General features: G+C 44.8%; 1 protein-coding gene across 3 annotated transcripts in view; it reads right to left on the bottom strand.

Annotated features, from left to right (window-relative positions):
* Window positions 1-18,945, bottom strand: part of ARHGAP35 (Rho GTPase activating protein 35) — a 143,472-nt gene that overhangs the window by 55,104 nt on the left and 69,423 nt on the right. For all 3 annotated transcript variants that reach the window (XR_008673874.2, XR_008673875.2, XM_031004045.3), the window contains exon 3: window positions 12,488-12,632. Coding sequence is in view for 1 of the 3 variants with exons in the window: in XM_031004045.3 (XP_030859905.1) it covers window positions 12,488-12,632 (145 nt within the window). In the remaining 2 variants the exon portion in view is untranslated. The remainder of the gene's footprint in view (window positions 1-12,487; window positions 12,633-18,945) is intronic.

Below are 18,945 nucleotides of genomic sequence, written 5' to 3'. Positions count from 1 at the left end.
GTTTTGGGGAAATGTCCCATTGGGATTTTCACACCACAGCAGGTCAGTGACAGGAGCTACCAAAATAATGGCTAACGTTGACCGAATGATCACTATGTGCCAGGCACTACTCCAAGAACATTACAAACAGGATTTAATTGTCAAAAACTCCCTTTGAAAGAGTTGTTATTTTAATTCCCAATTTGAAGGAACAGAAAAATGAGGCTTAGAAAGTTTAGGCGTCTTGCCTATGGTTGGCCAGCTACTCCTGCCTGGCAAAGGTGGGGTGTCAGCTGTGACTCCAAGTTTCATGGGTTTCACATCTGACTAGGCTAGTGGAAAACGAGTTCACGGTACAAATGGAGAAGTCACATGAGACCCCTTTTTTGTTGAGTTCAGGCCACTTGTTTTATAAATGTATCATATTCTGGGTTTGTCTGATTGCTTCTCCCTGATAAAATTCAGGTGAAATATTTTTGGCCAGGAGGCACAACACAATGTCGGGTTCATCCACTAGAGATGCTGAGTGTAACTACTTTGGTAAGGTGGTAATACCCAGATCTTTGCATTATAAAGGTGTGGTCCCCCTTTGTAACTAGTAGTTAATGCGCTAGATGATATTTTGAAATTATATAAACAGCAAGTTTCTTCAAAACTGTTCCCCAATGACTTCTTTTTTGTTTTGTTTTTAAAAATCAACTTTATTGAGGTATAATTTATATATAGTAAACTGTATCCATTTAAAGTATACCATCTGATAATTTTTTTTTTTTTTTTTTTTTGAGATGCAGTCTTGCTCTGTTGCCCAGGCTGGAGTGCAGTGGCACGATCTTGGCTGGCTGCAAGCTCCGCCTCCCGGGTTCACGCCATTCTTCTACCTCAGCCTCCCGAGTAGCTGGGACCCGCCACCACTCCTGGCTAATTTTTTGTATTTTTAGTAAGGACGGGGTTTCACTGTGTTAGCCAGGATGGTCTTGATCTCCTGACCGTGTGATCCACCTGCCTCGGCCTCCCAAAGTTTTGGGATTACAGGCGTGAGCCACCACGCCTGGCCCAATAATTTTGAAATATGTAATAATGAGTGAAATGATCACAATTAAAATATGGAATACTTCCACCACCCACAAAAGTTTTCTATTGTCTCTTTGCAATCGATTCTTCTTGCCATCCCAGCTTCCAGGCCACCACTGGTTGGCTTCACATTAGTAGGTTAGTGTGCATTTTCCAAAACTTTCTAGAAAGGGAACCGCGGTTCATGGTCTTGTGTGTCTGGCTTCCATCACTCTCAGAAGCATAATTTTGAGATCCCACTGTTGTTACACACAGCGTACTTATTCCCTTTAATGAATAAGAAGTATTCCATCAGATGGATGGACCTACTGGTCTATTCACCTGGTGGTGGACATCTGGGTGGCTCCTAGTTTGGGGCTGTCATGAACAAAGCTGCTAGAAACAGCTGAGTACAAGTCTTAGTGTGAACATATGTTTTCATTTTTCTTGGGCAAATACCTAGAAGTGGGATGGTAAGTGTATGTTTAGCTTTTTTTCCTTGCATGTAAGATAATGTGTCAGAACAAGGTTTGAAAGAGGCACTTCTCACACATGAGCATGAAAACCCAATGTGATATGATACATAGGTTTTTGTCTACAGTTCTTGTTTCCTAACTCCCACAGCCCTTGTTATAGTTTTTTGTTATAATGTTGGGTGTGTTAGGCCCCAAGGGCAGGTATCGGGAAACACAATCTCTCTCCTGTCCTCCTTTCACCTGCCACAGGGCAGGACTCTAATCTTCCCCCACCTTCCAACTGTGTCTTAAGACCCTCCCCTGCGAGGGTCCCACCCTATACCCTGGGGGAAGGAATGCTGATGTCATAAAGCTTCCATAAAACCCAAGAGGACAGGGTTCAGAGAGCTTCCAGATAACTGAACACTGGAGGTTCCTGGTGCCCAGGGAGGGCATGGAAGCTGCACGACCTTCCCCTGTACCTCACCCTACCCACATCTCTTCATCTGTATCCCATGTAATATTCTTTATAATAAACCAGTAAATATAAGCAAGTGTTTCCCTAAGTTCTGTGAACTGCTCCAGAAATTAACTGAACCCAAAGAGGGGGTCATGGGAACCCCAACTTGAAGCCGGTCAGTCAGAAGTTCCAGAGGCCTGCACTTGCAACTGGTGTCTGGGGATGTGGAGGGCAGTCTTGGAGGCTGAGCCCCCAACCTGCAGGATCTGACACTATCTCCAGGTAGACGGTTTTGGAATTGAACTGGAGGACACCCAGCTGGTGTCTGGTGCCTGGTGTGTGGGGAAAGCACGCCACACATTTGGTCACATAAGTCTTCTGTGTTGGTGATTGTTGTGGTGGTGTGAGGCTAGAGGAAAAATGGGGTTGGAGTTTTTCCCTGTACACCCCATCATCACACTTATGAACTATAAAAGGATCTATTTAACTTTTTAATAAACTGCCAAAGAGTTTTCCAAAGTGACTCTGCCCTTTTACACTCCCTTCGGCAATGTGAGGATTCTAATTGCTCCATATCCTCACCAACACTGGGTCCTGTGTGTTATTTTATTCCCCAATAATTTTAAAATCCAATAACATTCCTTGTCTGAAGAATTATGCATTCATGTGATTATATCTATCTCCCCCATGCCCAGACACATGGGGGCTATCTGAGTTCAAAACAGTGCCTAGCATATAGTAGGTGCTTAATTAATATAAAGTCAATAAATACTCGTTTAATGAACAAGATCTGCCATCCACCCCCACAAAAAAGATGGTAAGTGAATTAAGCTTAAAGCTATTAAAGAGTTATCTGGAAGTTTGTCTTCCTACAACCACGTGATCCTCTCTCTGGGATTTCCCCACTCAACCAGGGACAAGAGGTCAAAGTTGACCTGATTATGTGTCCATCAAGGAAGTGCCCCTGGAAGGCAAATAAAGAAGGCACCATTTACATTACAGTCTCCTAAGTGCAGGCAATGATACCCCAAGGTGGGGCTCTGCAGACCCTCCAGCAAAGAGCATTTGAAAATAAATGTGAAGCTGGGCTTAGGAGCTCATGCCTGCAATCCCAGAGACTAGAGAGGCTGAGAAGGGAGGATCACTTGAGGTCAGGAGTTAGAGACCAGCCTGGGCAACACAGCAAGACCCCATCTCAAACACACACACACACACACACACACACACAAAACAAAAACAAAAACAAAACAAAACAAAACAAAAAAACCAAGCCAGGCATGGTGGCATACTTCTGTATCTCCCAGCTACTTGGGAGGCTGAGGCGGGAGGATCGCTTGAACCCAGGAGTTCAAGGCTGCAGTGAGCTGTGATTGCACCACTGCACTGCAGCCTGGGTGACAGGGTAACCCCATTTCTGAAAAAAAGTAAAAAATAAGAAAAAGAAAATAAATGTGAACTTCAGCTAAATTACTATGACAGGTAGGTGCTGCCCTGAGAGGCAGAGCCTGGGTTCTGTCACCGGATTTTATGCAGGACTCCTCTCAAGGTTTTATATACAGGAAAGGGAATATCAATGCTGCCACCTTTTTTCCAGCCAGACTAACCCTGAACTTTACTGACACTGAGGTCCTCCCCACAGTGACAGAGGACTGAGATGTACCCTGACCCCTCCCAAGGGCTAGCTTCCTACCACAGCCATGTTCTTAGAGCAAAACACCATCTCTTATGGGATCATATATGACGGAGTGCCCAGAGCCAGGCCTAGGCCATATCAACGCTCAAGAAACACGTATGGAACAGAAAGCGGGGTGAGGGAATGCGAGGGAAAACCACCTTGGGCATTATTACTTTCAACACCTGCCAGGCCTTCCTTGACTTCAGACAGCTTTTCATTCCAGAGGGACTAACTGAAAGTCAGCTGCACTAACAAAACTGTGGCCTGGCAGTTATTTATATAGAATAGTTTGAATACATCATAATTCAAGAGAGAAGATGGGTGCCTTCTGCCCCAGTAAAACTGCTTCTCCCTAGGCACAATTCCTCTTCTCGGCCCCTACAGCACTGGCTAGAGATGTGGAGGGTTGGTCATCTCAGTAAGCAAACCAATTAAGAAAGGACTGGGGCCAGGGAAATCATTTCCTCACTGTTGCCATGCCTCCTCTCACACTGCCAAAAGCAGAGGTTAAAAATCACAGAAACAGGGAACGAAGTCTGGCCTCACATATTATTCAAAGAAAGCATGCGTAGAGAATGCTATTTCTAGTTAAATAGCAAGTGAGGCTGAGGAGAGGCTGGGGACCCGGGAACACACACAGCAGAGCCAAGGCAAGTGGGGCACTAGGATTCTGTCTCAAGAATGCTGAGACCGTCCTGGGTGGGCAGGTGTGACGACACTTGGAAGCTGCCTCAGGGGGTTCCTATGCTGTCAGATTTCTTGAATCCTAGGAAGGCTTGACTCACATTTGGCCCTGAGACCCAGGATTTAAAACCTCAGTCTTGTGACCACCATGAGCTATCAAGAGTGTACTTTACCCTGAGAAATTATTCTCAGGAGGATTGTGAGCCAGCTCTAAAAGTAACCTTTTGCCCCATTCCAGAGAGGTACACTGAATTGAATAATTCTACTTCCTGCTGTGCATCAGAGAGCTCAGATGAGCTTGGCCAATGTTCTCTGTCATTAGGAGCCACACTGCTGCAGAAGGGAGCAGTGACTCCATTGCCTCAACCAATTTTCCACAAAGATCAAAATTGGAGGAAAAAAAGCATTCAAGCTAGAAATATAAAGTTAGTCTGACTCCTAAGCTCCCCCTCAACCCCACCTCCTTCCCACTCTCAGTGGCGGTCCCAGAGCAGCTGTGGCAGTGACATGCCCTCATCCAGCCTTTCCATGTAACCAGAGCTGAGAGAGTGAAAGTCTAATATCCTATTAGCACAGCAAGCACAGAGGGTGTCCGGGGCTGGGCTGGCCTAAAAGCATCTGCAGATCAATCTGAAAGCTGTTCTACTCTCTGGTCATTTCTTGACCACGTTCTGATTTTCAGAAGTATGAACAACGGTAAATGAACTGGTCAGAAAGCCCAGGAAAGAAGACAGGTGCAAATCAGAACCAATTTCCCTCACAATGTAGGAGCTAACCTGAGAAGGGAAAATATCGGGGAGGAGTCTCAACACAGCGCCCTGATTGTAAACATCAGGAGCAGTAAATTGAGGTAAGAAAGTGATGATCCTTTTTCTTGTGATCTGTGTTTAGAAGGATTTGGCACTTTACTCACAAACTAAGGGGCTGGGAGATGCCAGTCACAGGAAACTGCCACGTGCCACCTCTGCAAACAAGGCTTCTCTTCCCACACTTCCAGAGACCCTCCTCTCATACCAGCTCTTGCATCCTCTCCTCACATCAAAAACCAAAATCCAATTGGCCTGGAGGTGGAATTCAGAAGTGACGCCCAAGATATCATGTTGGGCTAAAACAAACAATGAGCTGCGGAACAGCACAGAGATGATCTCATACTCAGACTTTTCAATGTTTTGGGGGACTAGCATTAGCAGGAAGCATAATCTGTACATTAATGAGATGACTCCTGGAGACTGGGATTATAAAGAATTTTTACTTTCTGTCCTACATATCTATAATGATTAATTTGTTTTACAGTGAGCAAGTATATTACTTTTTTTTTTTTTTTTTTGAGACAGCGTCTTACTCTGTCGCCCATGCTGGAGTGCAGTGGCATGATCTCAGCTTACTGTAACCTCAACCTTCTGGGCTCAAGCGATCCTCCTACCTCAGCCTCTGAGTAGCTGGGACTACAGGCATGGACCATCATGTATGGCTAATTTTTGTATTTTTGGTAGAGACAGGATTTTACCATGTTGCCAGGGTTGGTCTTAAACGAATGGGCTTGAATGCTACTCCTGCCTTGCTGTCTCAAAGTGCTGGGATTACAGGCATGAGCCATCATGCCTGGCCATCTATTACTTTTGTAATCAGATAAAAAATATTTTTAGAGTGATGGGATAGTTCAAGTCCCGATTTATCAATGGCTATGCCACCCTCCTCCCCACAGCAAGGTTTTGGTCTCGCTCGTCTTCTCCACTCCCGCTGGCCGTGCCCTGGCTGTGCAGACAGGTGAGTGGGCAGCATCAAAGGCCCTGCGGCATAAATTTCTTTCCTATCCTCATCTTAGCAGTGCAAACTCTCAAGCTCTGCCTTCACAAGTGATGATGCAATGTTTTATTTTCCAGGACAAGCCTTAAAGTGCCAAGGTACATGAAATGGACACAAAAACAGGGACACAAAGACTTCTGACTTTGGACTGCTTTGACCAGGCCTGGCAAACAAGTTTCATTGGGAATGTCATCTCTAATCAGCTAGGACCCCCTGCCTGGAATACTACATGGAAACTGTGTGGTCATATGGCCATTCCAACCATGAGCAAGAGAGAGAGATGGGGTGAGAGGGCAGGTGGCAGCACCAGCTTTCCCTAAGCAAAGTGCAAGCCCACTATCTGTGAGTCAAAGTTGGGGAAAACACTAGCCCACAATTCGTTCAATTATTCAATACAACCCTATGGAGCCCGTAAACCCAATTCATACGTGTGCCCTGTCCAGAAAGGGAGGCAGCAGTCCCGCGTCCACCACCTGCAGGGTGCTCAACCCCCTGCTCAGTCAGAGGCTACACTCGGTCCTGGAAGGCAGCCGAGGATGGTGAAGAGGTCCAAAGAGCACATTACATGAAGAGGACATTCTGCAAGACAACTGACTAGGCTTTTCAAAAAAGGTCATCGTTGGCTGAGTGTGGTGGAGCATGCCTGTAGCACTCAGGAAGAAAAGGAGGAAGGATCACTTGAGCCTAGGAGTTAGAGGCTGCCGTGAGCTACGATTGCACCACTGTACTCCAGCCTCAGTGACAGAGTGAGATTCTGTCTCTTTAAAAAAAAAAAAAAAATCACATTATTAAAACAAGCCAGAGAGGACTGTTCTGGACGGCAAGGGCCTGAAGAGGCAAAGCCAAGTGCAGTGTGACTATTGATTGAATCCTAGTACAAAAAGCTCAGCTATAACATATAGTTTTACGTCAAATGAATAAATTTTAAAATGAACTGTATGTGAAATGATACTACTGAATTAATGGTAATTTTTTCTTTTCCTTTTTTTTTTTTTTTTGAGACAGGGTCTTGCTCTGTTGCCCAGGCTGGATTGCAGTGGTGCGATCAGAGCTCAGTGCAGCGTTGGAACTCCTGGGCTCAAACAATCCTCCTGCCTTAGCCTCCCAAATAGCTGGGATCACAGGTGCACACCACTATGCCTGGCATGCATGCATGCTTTATTTATTTATTTATTTGGAGACAGAGTCTTACTTTGTCGCCCAGGCTGGAGTGCAGTGGTGCGATCTCGGCTCACTGCAACCTCCACCTCGTGGGTTCAAGTAATTCTCCCACCTCAGCCTCCCGAATAGCTGGGATTACAGGCATGTACCACCAAGCCCAGCTAATTTTTGTATTTTCAGTAGAGATGGATGGGGTTTTGCCATGTCGGTCAGGCTGGTCTGGAACTCCTGACATCAAGTGATCACCCACCTCGGCCTCCCAAAGTGCTGGGATTACAGGTGTGAGCCACTGCACCCGGCCTCTTCTGCCTCATCTAAGAGGGCTATGTTAAAAAAATGTTGAAAGCTAGCTTACCTCATACTCTGAATTATGTGAAAATAAATATATGTGCATATGCAGAGAAATAAGACTACAAGAAACATCTCAAATCATTAACGGTGGTTTTCATTAAGTAGCAGATCACGAATCTTTGAGTTCCTCTTCACAGTTCTTGCCATTTGTCCAATTTCTACAATGAACTTGCTTTAATTTTATAAAGGGGAGAAAAAGTTTTCTTAGGAAATAAGGGTACACAAAGTCATCCCTCCAATGCACACTAAGCTCACAGATACCAGGTTTAATTTTTCTTCTGAAATTCCATAAAAGTACAAACTAATGCCAACAAGGGGAAATATATGGTCATTTTTTTCTTGAAGAAAGACGAAAATGGAATTAAGGTGTTCCAGATTGAAAACCACTCATTCAATCTACCTTTTTTTTTTTTTTTTTTTTTTTTAAAGAGACAGGGTCTCTGGCTGGGTGCAGTGGCTCATGCTTATAATCCCAGCACTTTGGGAGGCCAAGGTGGGAGGATGGCTTAAGGCCAGGTGTTTGAGACCTGCATGGGCAACATAGTGAGACTTTGTCTCCACAAAAAATACAAAAATTAGCCAGACATGGTGGCATGTGCCTGTAGTCCCAGTTACTCAAGAGGCTTGAGGCCAGAAAAGTGAGGCTGCAAGTGAGCTATGACTGCACCACTGCACTCCAGCCTGGGCAACAGAGCGAGACCCTGTCTCTTTCTCTCTCTCTTTTGTTTTTTAAGAGACAGGGTCTCACTCTGTTGCCCAGGCTGGAGTGCAGTGGTGTGATCACAGCTCACTTGCAGCCTTGAACCTTTGGCCTCAAGCAATTCTCCCACCTCGGCCTCCAGGGTAGCTGGGATCACAGATGCGTGCCACCATGCCTGGCTAATTTACAATAATCAATTAATGTATATGCTGTATCGGGCTCTAGGGAGACAAGGAGAACAGAGAATCCTGTTTTCAGGAAGGTGAAATTTGGCTGAGGAGAACTACCAGGGAGGTTAAATTCAAAGTGCTATTAGGAGTAGGAGTCTCTTGAAGAATAAGGATAAGTTCCAGAGGCAAAAAGGAATGGGGGACAAATTTTAAACCACACAAGGGGAATGCCCTAAGGCAAAGAAATACTAAGAAATTCTGCTTGATTCACATCCTTCTGATAAATCGCATTCTTGTAGAACAATTTTAAAATTAATACTTGAAGCAGCATAAAACAGAAAGAAAGGGGTGAAAGAAGGGAGGGGGAGAGGGAAAAAAAGGAGGGTGGGAAGGAGGGCAGGGGACAATGGCATAGTAACAGTCTTGCTGTTCCTGAGTCCGGGAAGGAGGATTATGAGTGCGACCTGCATCTGGTAGGCAACAAAGAAGCAAGGATGGGTTTTCAGCAGATAAACTGTCATACCCATAGACTGGACTGAGAAGGTGGGTGATGGTGGGCAGCAGAGATGAAGTGGAGGGGACAGAGCAAAGGCATTGCTGCCCTGTGGTATCTGCCAGAAGTGCAAACCCAGAACCTGATCACGATGAAATATCCAAAAAACGAAAACAAAGCCAAGGCCGGGCACAGTGACTCACGCCTGTAATGCCAGCACTTTGGGAGGTCGAGGCGTGTGGATAGCTTGAGCTCAGGAGTTTGAGACCAGCCTGGGCAACACAGAAACCCCATCTCTACCAAAAATACAAAAAATTAAAAAAAAAAAAAAAAGGGAAAACAAAGCTAAGCTGAGGAACACCCTACAAAATAACTGATTGGTGATTTTATTTTTTTGGTTTTTTGGTTTTTGAGACGGAGTCTAGCTCTGTCGCCAGGCTGGAGTGCAGTGACGTGATCTCGGCTCATTCCAACCACTGCCTTCTGCGTTCAAACGATTCTCCTGCCTCAGCTTCCCGAGTAGCTGGGACTACAGGTGCGTGCCACCATGCCCAGCTAATTTTTTTTTTTTTTTTTTTTTGAGACACAGTTTTGCTCTTGTTGGCCAGGCTGGAGTGCAATGGTGCGATCTTGGCTCACCGCAACCTCCGCCTCCCAGGTTCAAGCGATTCTCCTGCTTCAGCCTCCCGACTAGCTAGGATTACAGGCATGCACCACCAAGCCTGGCTAATTTTGTATTTTTAGTAGAGAATGGGCTTCTCCATGTTGGTCAGGCTGGTATCGAATTCCTGATCTTCCGCCTCAGCCTCTCAAAGTACTGGAATTACAAGCGTGAGCCACCGCCCCGGCCTAATTTTTTGTATTTTTAGTAGAGACGGGGTTTCACCATGTTGGCCAGGATGGTCTCGATCTCTTGACCTCACGATCTGCCTGCCTCGGCCTCCCAAAGTGCTGGGACTACAGTCGTGAGCCACTGTGCTGGGCCAGATTTGACCACTAAATGTAACGTGTGGTCCAGGATAAGGTCCTGGACCAAAACAGTGTTTTGTCTGTTGCTATAAAGGAAGGTAGTGGGAAAACTGATGAAATGAGAATGTCTATAGATTAGATTACAGACAGATTAGTACTAGATCAATGTTGATTTCCTAATTTTGATAAATGCACAGTGGTTCTATAAGAGAATGTTTTTGGGAAATACCCACTGAAGTATTTAAAAGTAAAGGTGCAGGCCGGGCATGGTGGCTCACGCCTGTAATCCCAGCACTTTGGGAAGCCAAGGCGGGTGGATCGCTTGAGGTCAGGAGTTTGAGACGAGCCTGGCCAACATGGTGAAACTCCATCTCTACTAAAAATACAAAAAAAATTAGCCAGGTGTGGTGGTGCATGCCTGTAATCCTAGCTACTCAGGAGCCTGAGGTGGGAGGATTGCTTGAACCCAGGAGGCAGAGGTTGCGGTGAGTCTAGATCGTGCCACTGCACTCCAGCCTGGGTGACAGAGTGAGACTCCGTCTAAAAAAATTAAATAATAAATAAATAAATAAATAAATGTAAAGGTGCATATCACACCTGCAACTTTCAAACATTTTATAGAGACAGATAAAGGAAGAAATTAATATAAAACGAGTGTCAAAAAGATGGACACTGAAGCCAGGCATGGTAGCTCACGCCTGTAATCCCAGGACTTTAGGAGGCCAAGGTAGGAGGATCATTTGAAGCTAGGATTGTGAGACTAGCCTGGGCAATAAGTGAGACCCCTGTGTCTACAGCAGGAAAAAAAAAAGATGGACAATGAGAAACCGCTTTGGGTACAGAATGGACTAAACAAAGCTATAGATCTGTAATGATTATGCCAAGTGCTTATTACTGAGATTCAAGCCTGGGGTGAATTATTTCTCTGGTTTCCACAGAAAACCTAGGAAATAAATACAAAGTCTTTGGTGGGCTCCAACTTAAAAACTATCTTCAGGCCAGGCGCGGTGGCTCATGCCTGTAATCCCAGCACTTTGGCAGGCTGAGGTGGGCGGATCACGAGGTCAGGAGTTTGAGACAGCCTGACCAATGTGGTGAAACCCTATCTCTATTAAAAATACAAAAATTAGCCGGGCATGGTGGTGTGCACCCGTAATCCCAGCTACTCAGGAGGCTGAGGCAGGAGAATCACTTGAACCTGGGAGGCAGAGGTTGCAGTGAGCCAAGATCATGCCACTGCACTCCAGCTTGGCAACAGAGAGAGACTCCATCTCAAAAAAAAAGAAAAATGCTATCTTCGGCTGGGCACCGTGACTCACGCCTGTAATCCCAGCACTTTGGGAGGCCGAGGCGGGCAGATCACCTGAGGTCAGGAGTTCAAGAACAGCCTGGCCAACATGGCAAAAACCCGTCTCTACTAAAAATACAAAAATTAGTTGGGCGTCGTGGCGGGCGCCTGTAATCCCAGCTACTCAGAGGCTGAGGCAGGAGAATCGCTTGAACCTGGGAGGCGGAGGTTGCAGTGAGCTGAGATCGTGTCACTGCACTCCAGCCTGGGCAACAGAGTGAGACTCTATTTCAAAAAATAAAAATAAAAATAAAATAATAAATAAAGCTATCTTCCCTGCTTTACAACATCCTAAGTAAATATGAACACTGTCACTCAGCTTCACACGATGCTGCTGAAATTATCAGCAGAGCCTAGTAGGCTGTCCACACCACACAATACTTAATACCACTGTAGATAATATCAGAGTTAGAAAGAACAGATTGGAAGGCTGTAATCCCTACCTTAGTTTCAAATTAGTTTAAGCCTGTGTTCCTGAGCCCAACTCCGAATGCTCAAGAACCCACCTTAGTGAAACTGGAAGGCCAAAGGGAGACATGAGAGCTCAAATGAATAAAGCAAATTGTTTCAACACAAGTAAAACTTAATTATTTCAAGAACAATGCAAAAAAATTTCCCAAGACAGTCTACCTTTGTGATAGCATCAAGTTGTCAGAGGAGCGGCATAACCAGAAGACATCCCAAACATCCTAATCATTTTCTTACCTCAGAAAAAAATCCTATCAATACATGGGTCTCAGGCATCCGAACAATGCTGAGGGCTGTATTAATTTTACTAAACCAAAATGTATTATGTATCCACTATAGTACTGAGGACACAATGATAGCACAACCCTCAAGGAGTTCACAGATCTGCAGGGAACACAGGCGGGCAGGCAACTGACAGAGTGCTGATGCTCTGGTGGGTGAGGTAGCACAGAGAAAGCGTCCAAGCAGCCACAGCTGCCACCTTAAGCACAGAACAGCTCCTTCGTAGGCCAAGGCCTAATAAATGCCCAACGACAGCCTCAAAACTGCACACAAATGGAGAATCCACACATCTGACAGCTGTCGGGACTGCTTAGCTCCTTCTCCAAGAGCATCTCACAATCAACAACTGATTCCAGAATCTCCAGATGGCTTGGCCCTCCAGTAAGCATCCTGTAGACAGTGAAAGTTATAAACTGCTATGAGGTAATACTCTTACCTGTGGCTTCAATGTACTCAATACATCTTTCAATAAAAATGGGGATCGGCTTCTCTGGAGTCACGACAGTTGTTAAGGGCACCCCAAAATAGTTACTCTCCCAGGTTGCCTTTGTGATGGATGGCCGGGGTTTGGGCTTTGGTTTCTGTCCAGGAAAGAGAAAGGGAAGCACAAAAACAAAGTGAGTATCAACATGTAACTTAAACATCAGTAAGGCTTCCAGAGGGGAAGCAGTGGTATAAAAACTGCTAGAAAGAATGTCAAGAAGTGGCTGGATGCGGTGACTCATGCCTGTATTCCCAGCACTTTGGGAGGCCGAGGCGGGTGGATCACCTCAGGTCAGGAGTTTGAGACCAGCTTGGCCAACATGGTGAAACCGTGTCTCTACTAAAAACACAAAAATTAGCCAGGCGTAGTGGTGGGCGCCTGTAATCCCAGCTACTTGGGAGGCTGAGGCAGGAGAATTGCTTGAACCCAGGAGGTGGAGATTGAGGTGAGCTGAGATTGCGCCACTGTATTCCAGCCTGGATGACAGAGTAAGACTCAAAAAAAAAAAAAAAAAAAAAGATTTCAAGAAGGATTAAAAAGATGCGCTTGGCTCATCTCACTACTTTTAATTTTCTATCTTCTGGCCTCTGAATACCACACAGGATGCCAGAAAGTCACACCTTGAGTATGAGACCACATTATTAGAACAAAGATGTTTATAAGAAGCAGTCCATGTTTATGTAATAAAATAACAATACGATGATTATCTACATCCTCTACCAGGGATGCACTGGAGTAAACAGGAAGTTTTCCAAACACCCTACAAGGATAATAGATGTTACATACTCAAAGATAGCTAAAATCTTTTAAAAAAATGAAATGGAAAACAGATTATTTCCCCTTTCTAGAAAAGAGAGCAGGCATTCTGCTAGGGCTGATAGACCCAAATGAGAATGTCCTTTGATACATTAGCTTGGGGTTAATTCTCAGTTGCATCCACATTAGGAAAAGGTAAAGTTGACTAATCAAACAAGACAAATAAAGTATTTTTTTTGTCTATTTTTCCCTAGTCACCTTCTTCAAGAAGTACTAGCAGCAGCAGTAGCAGCAGCAACAGCAACCACTTGAGAACTTACTATGCACAGACTAAGTTCCAAATATTATTATTATTATTATAATTTTCAGACAGGGTCTCCCTGTGTTGCTCAGGCTGGAGTACTGTGGCACAACCACAGCTCACTGCAGCCTGGACCTCCTGGGCTCAAGTGATCTTCCTACCTCAGCATCCCAAAGCTGGGACCACAGGCATGTACCCAGGCTAATTTTTAAATTTTCTGTAGAGATGAGGGTCTCACTATGTTGCCCAGCGTGCCAAATATTATTTCTTTTAAACCTGATGACACTCAATCTTACCAAGGAAAAAATCTCTCACATGCCTAAATGACACAACTACTAAGTGACTGCTTGGATTCAAATCCAGGAAGGTTTGTCTCCAAAGCCTATGCTCATTAACACGATTAATACTGAGATACTCTGCCTCAAAAGTATTCAATCTTTTTATTTTGAACCTTAAATGGAGAAAAAATTACTCTAAACAAATGGTAAATTTCCTAAAGCCAAAGAAATACACTTGAAATTTTGGCCTTTTGTTAAATTATCTACTAAAAAAGAAAAGTAACCAAATAGGATCAAGGTAAATTAGACCCAGGTGTATCTCCAGCAATCCAGTTTCATTTTCCAGTTGATGAAACCAATTTAGAAAAGCAGATTTACTCAGAAATGTGCACAGCCCATAAACCTAAAGTATTTAGGGATTTTACATAAAACCCACGGAAGGAAACAACGAACCGCCAGGCCACAGGCCACCTATTCCCTCTCCTTCTCCTGCCCATCTTCGTTCCTACCAGTACCCCTTTATATAAGAAAAAAACACTTCCTGTTTAGTCTGAGATTCGTTGAGAACTTCCTGTGCAAACAAATAGCAAGAAAAAAAAAAAGAACAGATCAGAATATAATGTATACAAGGAAAGAGCAAGTCCATTCCATTTCTGGGCTGCTGGGTGAGATTACTTCAAATGACAAACCAAAGGCAATGAGAATCCAATCTTCATTCAGCCTGCTACCTGACTCAATATGGAGAATGCTATAATGTGAATGGATTCTGGGGTCTCAGGGAAGAACCATGCACTCCATAAAGCCTGTCCCCACTCACTGTGAGATACCTGCTCCTCATAAAGTAGTGGCATAGCCTCCTAGGTTCGGGGGAATGGCTGCTGCTTGCTCCCCTTATAGACTGAAGCAAACAGGCTCTGACTTCAGACTTTTTTACCAAAGAAGTAAGGAAATGCCAATTAACGATGTATGATATACATTTACAGGAAATAATTTAACGAGTCTATACTGTGTCTCTAGCATCTTCTACTTATATGAAGTATAACATGAAGAATTTAAGGCTGGGCATGGTGGCTAATGCCTGTAATCCTAGCACTATGGGAGGCTGAGGTGGGCAAATTGCTTGAGCTCAGGAGTTCAAGACCAGCCTGGGCAACATGGTGAAACCCCATCTCTACAAAAAATACAAAAACAATTAGCTGGGCGTGGTAGCACACACCTATAGTCCCAGCTACCTGGGAAGCTGAGGTGGGAGGATCGCCTGAGCCCAGGAGGTCGAGGCTATAGTGAGCTGAGATCGTGCCACTGCACTCCAGCCTGGGTGACAAAGTGAGACCCCGTCTCAAAATAATAAATAAGAGGGCTGGCCGGGCATGGTGGCTCACGCCTATAATCCCAGCACTTTGGGAGGGCGAGGCGGGCGGATCACCTGAGATCAGGAGTTCGAGACCAGCCTGGCCAACATGGTGAAACCCTGTCTCTACAAAAATACAAAAATTATCCGGGCATGATGGCAAGTGCCTGTAATCCCAGCTACTCAGGAGGCTGAGGTGGGAGAATCACTTGAACCCAGGAGGTAGAGGTTGCAGTGAGCCGAGATTGTGCCATTGCACTCCAGCCTGGGCGACAGAGCAAGACTGTGTCTCCGGGAGGAGGGGCGGGGTGGGGAAGAGGGGCTGAGTGCCTCTGTTTCACACATTGTTGCAACCAGATAACAATGATTCAAACAATGCTCTCCCCACTTAAAATGTTTCCTATTTTTTTTAATTTAAAGTTTAAAAGGTTAAAAGTCGAAAAGTTTTACATTTGGAGTTTAAAAGGTTAGCTATACAATCTGAATAACCAAAGAGCATCTGTACTTAAATCACATTCATCCATCTTCTATCATTGAAGTTTTTAACAATCTCAAATCCTACAGAATATGCCTGTCGAAACTAACAGCACTGTTCAATAAAACAGGCTTCCAAATAAACCGCTGTGAAGGAACAGAAATGGAAGCTGCAAAGAAGCTATTCCTAATCACCTTAAAGCCTCCTAACCATGGTTCTACGAAACAGACAACAAATTTCAATCTTACATTCCCCCACCCTCTTAATACTAGGAACAAGATGATGCTGGTGTGTTCTAACAATCTAACTTAGCCAGGAAATTTAGCCTTCATCAATTGAGTAGTTTCTGTGTACCAGAACCTAGCATAAGTTCTTTTTTAGATAGGGTCTCGCTCTGTCATCCAGACTGCGGTGCAGCGGCGCAGTCATAGCTCCCTACAACCACAGCTTCCTGGGCTCAAGGGACCCTCCTGCCTCGGACTCCCAAAGTGCTGGGATTACAGGCATGAGCCACCGCACCCAGCCAGCATAAATTCTTTACAAGCACTCCAGATTCAAAATATTTGTGGGTGTGGGTATTAAAAACTCCATTTGATAGAGGCCAACTCCTAGAAAAAGTAACTTGACAAAGTCAGGTCTGTATGACTGCGAAACCTGTGCTTTTAACCACCACGGCTTATAATCTAGTGAAAATTCTTGAGATGGAAAGAATAAATAAATGGATGACTGAGTAAGTGAATAAAAGCACACTAGCTGGGATTGGTGGCTCATGCCTGTAATTCCAGCACTTTGGGAGGCTGAGGTTGGCGGATCACTTGAGGCCAGAGTTTGAGACCAGCCTGGCCAACGTGGTGAAACCCCATCTCTACAAAAAATATTACAAAAAAATTATCTGGGTGTGGTGATGCATGCCTGTAGTCCCAGCAACTCGAGAGGCTGCAGTGGGAGGATTGCTTGAGCTGGGGAGGTGAAGGCTGCAGTGAGTCAAAATTGTGCCACTGCACTCCAGCCTGGGTGATAGCAGGAGACCCTGTCTCGAAAAAAAAAAAAAAAAGAAGGCACACTGATCACTGATTATCTGGAGGACTTCCAAAGGTTTCTAAAGGTAATAAAGATCCACTCATATAAAATACCAGGGAACTTTAAATTGGCTAAGAGAATAATGGGGCACTCTGATAGCTATTTTCAAATAGCTATAGAGCTACCTATTGACTATAGAGCAGGCTTCTTTTACATGGCTCCAAAGGGTCACATTGGGAGCGATAAGAGAGACGGAAGGCTAACTGAGACAACTGCTCCTATCTCTTTCACCTCAAAGAGCCCAAGATTTAGTTCAATCCTTCCATTTACAACAGTGGATGTGGAGGGTAAGCTTTTGCAGTAGCATCACCCCACCTCCTTGCTGAGTGACGTGGATTCAATCTCACTCCCTATTTTTTAAGACAAACTCTGGTTTACAGAATTTCAGAATACCTCCTTGAGATAACTGAAGGCTCTCTAGGGTGTCACAAAATTGGAACTCTTGCAAAATGAATTCTAAACCTTCCTAGTAAGAAAATCAGGGTTTGGGGTGCATGCCAAGAGCTGGGCCAGACTGCTGATAGAAACAACACTTCAGGCATCTGAAGGGTTACTGGGCATATTTCTGATGGAAATGCCATTCTCCTGAGTGGCCTGCCAGATATCTCATGCCCCCAGTCAGACGTGTGTCACTCTTCAGGGAGTTATTGGGTGCACTTTCAGCAACAGGTCCTTGAAAAGGAGAAAGTAAAAACACCCAACATCCATCTTCTTCCGGAGGCACTTACCTATTAGCAGGCTGAACTGAAAAAAGCATCTAGCCAGAGGAACTCAAGCCCTGAGAACAATCTCCACATGTGTGCCTCTAAGTTTATTTATTTATTTTTACTGAAATGGAGTCTCACTCTGTTACCCAAGCTGGAGTGCCGTAGCGCAATCTTGGCTCACTACAACCTCCGCCTCCTCAGTTCAAGCCATTCTCCTGCCTCAGCCTCCTGAGTAGCTGGGATTATAGGCGTGAGCCACCATGCCCAGCAAGTTTTTGTATTTTTAGTAAAGACGGGATTTCACCATGTTGGCCAGGCTGTTCTTGAACTCCTGACTTCCAGTGATCTACCTGCCTTGGCCTCCCAAAGTGCTGGGATTACAGGTGTGAGCCACCGTGCCCGGCCGCCTCTAAGTTTAGAGTCCAGCTGGGTCAAAAATGGAATAGAGATTCCCTAGGAGTGGCTGGGCATGGTGGTAGCTGCTCTGCACAATTATTCAAAACTTCACGACCACTCTGCAAGGTAAGGGTTATTTAGACCCATTTTACAGTTGAGAAAACAAGAGACTCATGGAGATTCACAGCCAGCACTTAGTGTACGGTGATCTTTGAATGCCAAAGCCCCATGCTCTTTCCCCTGCATGGTCTATCTCCTCCATGAAGAAATGCCACTGCCATACACAAAGGACTGGGCCAGCCTGAAACATCTTCACCTTGGCCTTTTAGATTGATTTTAAAAAAATGAACAACATAGTCCATTGCTTTGTACCTCATAGTTTGCTTAAAAACACACCTGATTTTTGGTCTTGATATTAATCATGGCAAAGTTTATAAATAATAGTTTATGCCCGTGGTGCACTGGGGAGAAATGGTGCCTGGAAACTACCTCCGGTCTCTCGGCTTTTCAGACACAAGGGCATAAGGAGGAAACTCCCGACTGTGGCAGAGTAGGAAGCTGCATCTGTCACTGCCTCTGCTCCCCACTCGGCTGTAAGCCCAGTCCACAGACCCTGTGCAAGTCCACTGGGGCAAGAAAAAGAGTAGAATGGAAGCCAAGGGATAGGTAAGAGCCAAAAGAAGGGCCTTCTATCAGCTGGGAAGATGGTTGGGTTCCAGAGCCTGACGTGCAGTGGGCACTCAATATATTTGCTGAACAAAAACAGTTTCCAATAATGTACTGGGCCAATGTTCCTTTCTATTTTCTCAAATTTAGCTGAGACGCAGACTATCTCTGTCGTAGAGATTCTCATTTCTCCTTACACTGTGCTGCTCACACTAGTGTGTGAGGAGGTGAGGCTCAGAAGGCCTTGTTCATACTTTGGCAGTACTATATCATAAGCCTTTTAAAAACCGCCAGATGAAGTCCTAATTCCCTCTGTAGGTACTGAATGAGGTACAGTTATTTACGTACACATACAACAAATATTCTACTAGGCTAAGTTCCTAGAAGGCAAGAGTCTTGG

This window comes from Gorilla gorilla, chromosome 20 (genome assembly GCF_029281585.2).
Source record: "Gorilla gorilla gorilla isolate KB3781 chromosome 20, NHGRI_mGorGor1-v2.1_pri, whole genome shotgun sequence".
NCBI classification, from domain to species: domain Eukaryota; kingdom Metazoa; phylum Chordata; class Mammalia; order Primates; family Hominidae; genus Gorilla; species Gorilla gorilla.
Note: the sequence above shows the minus strand (reverse complement) of the source record. Positions and strands in the feature narration are given on the sequence as shown.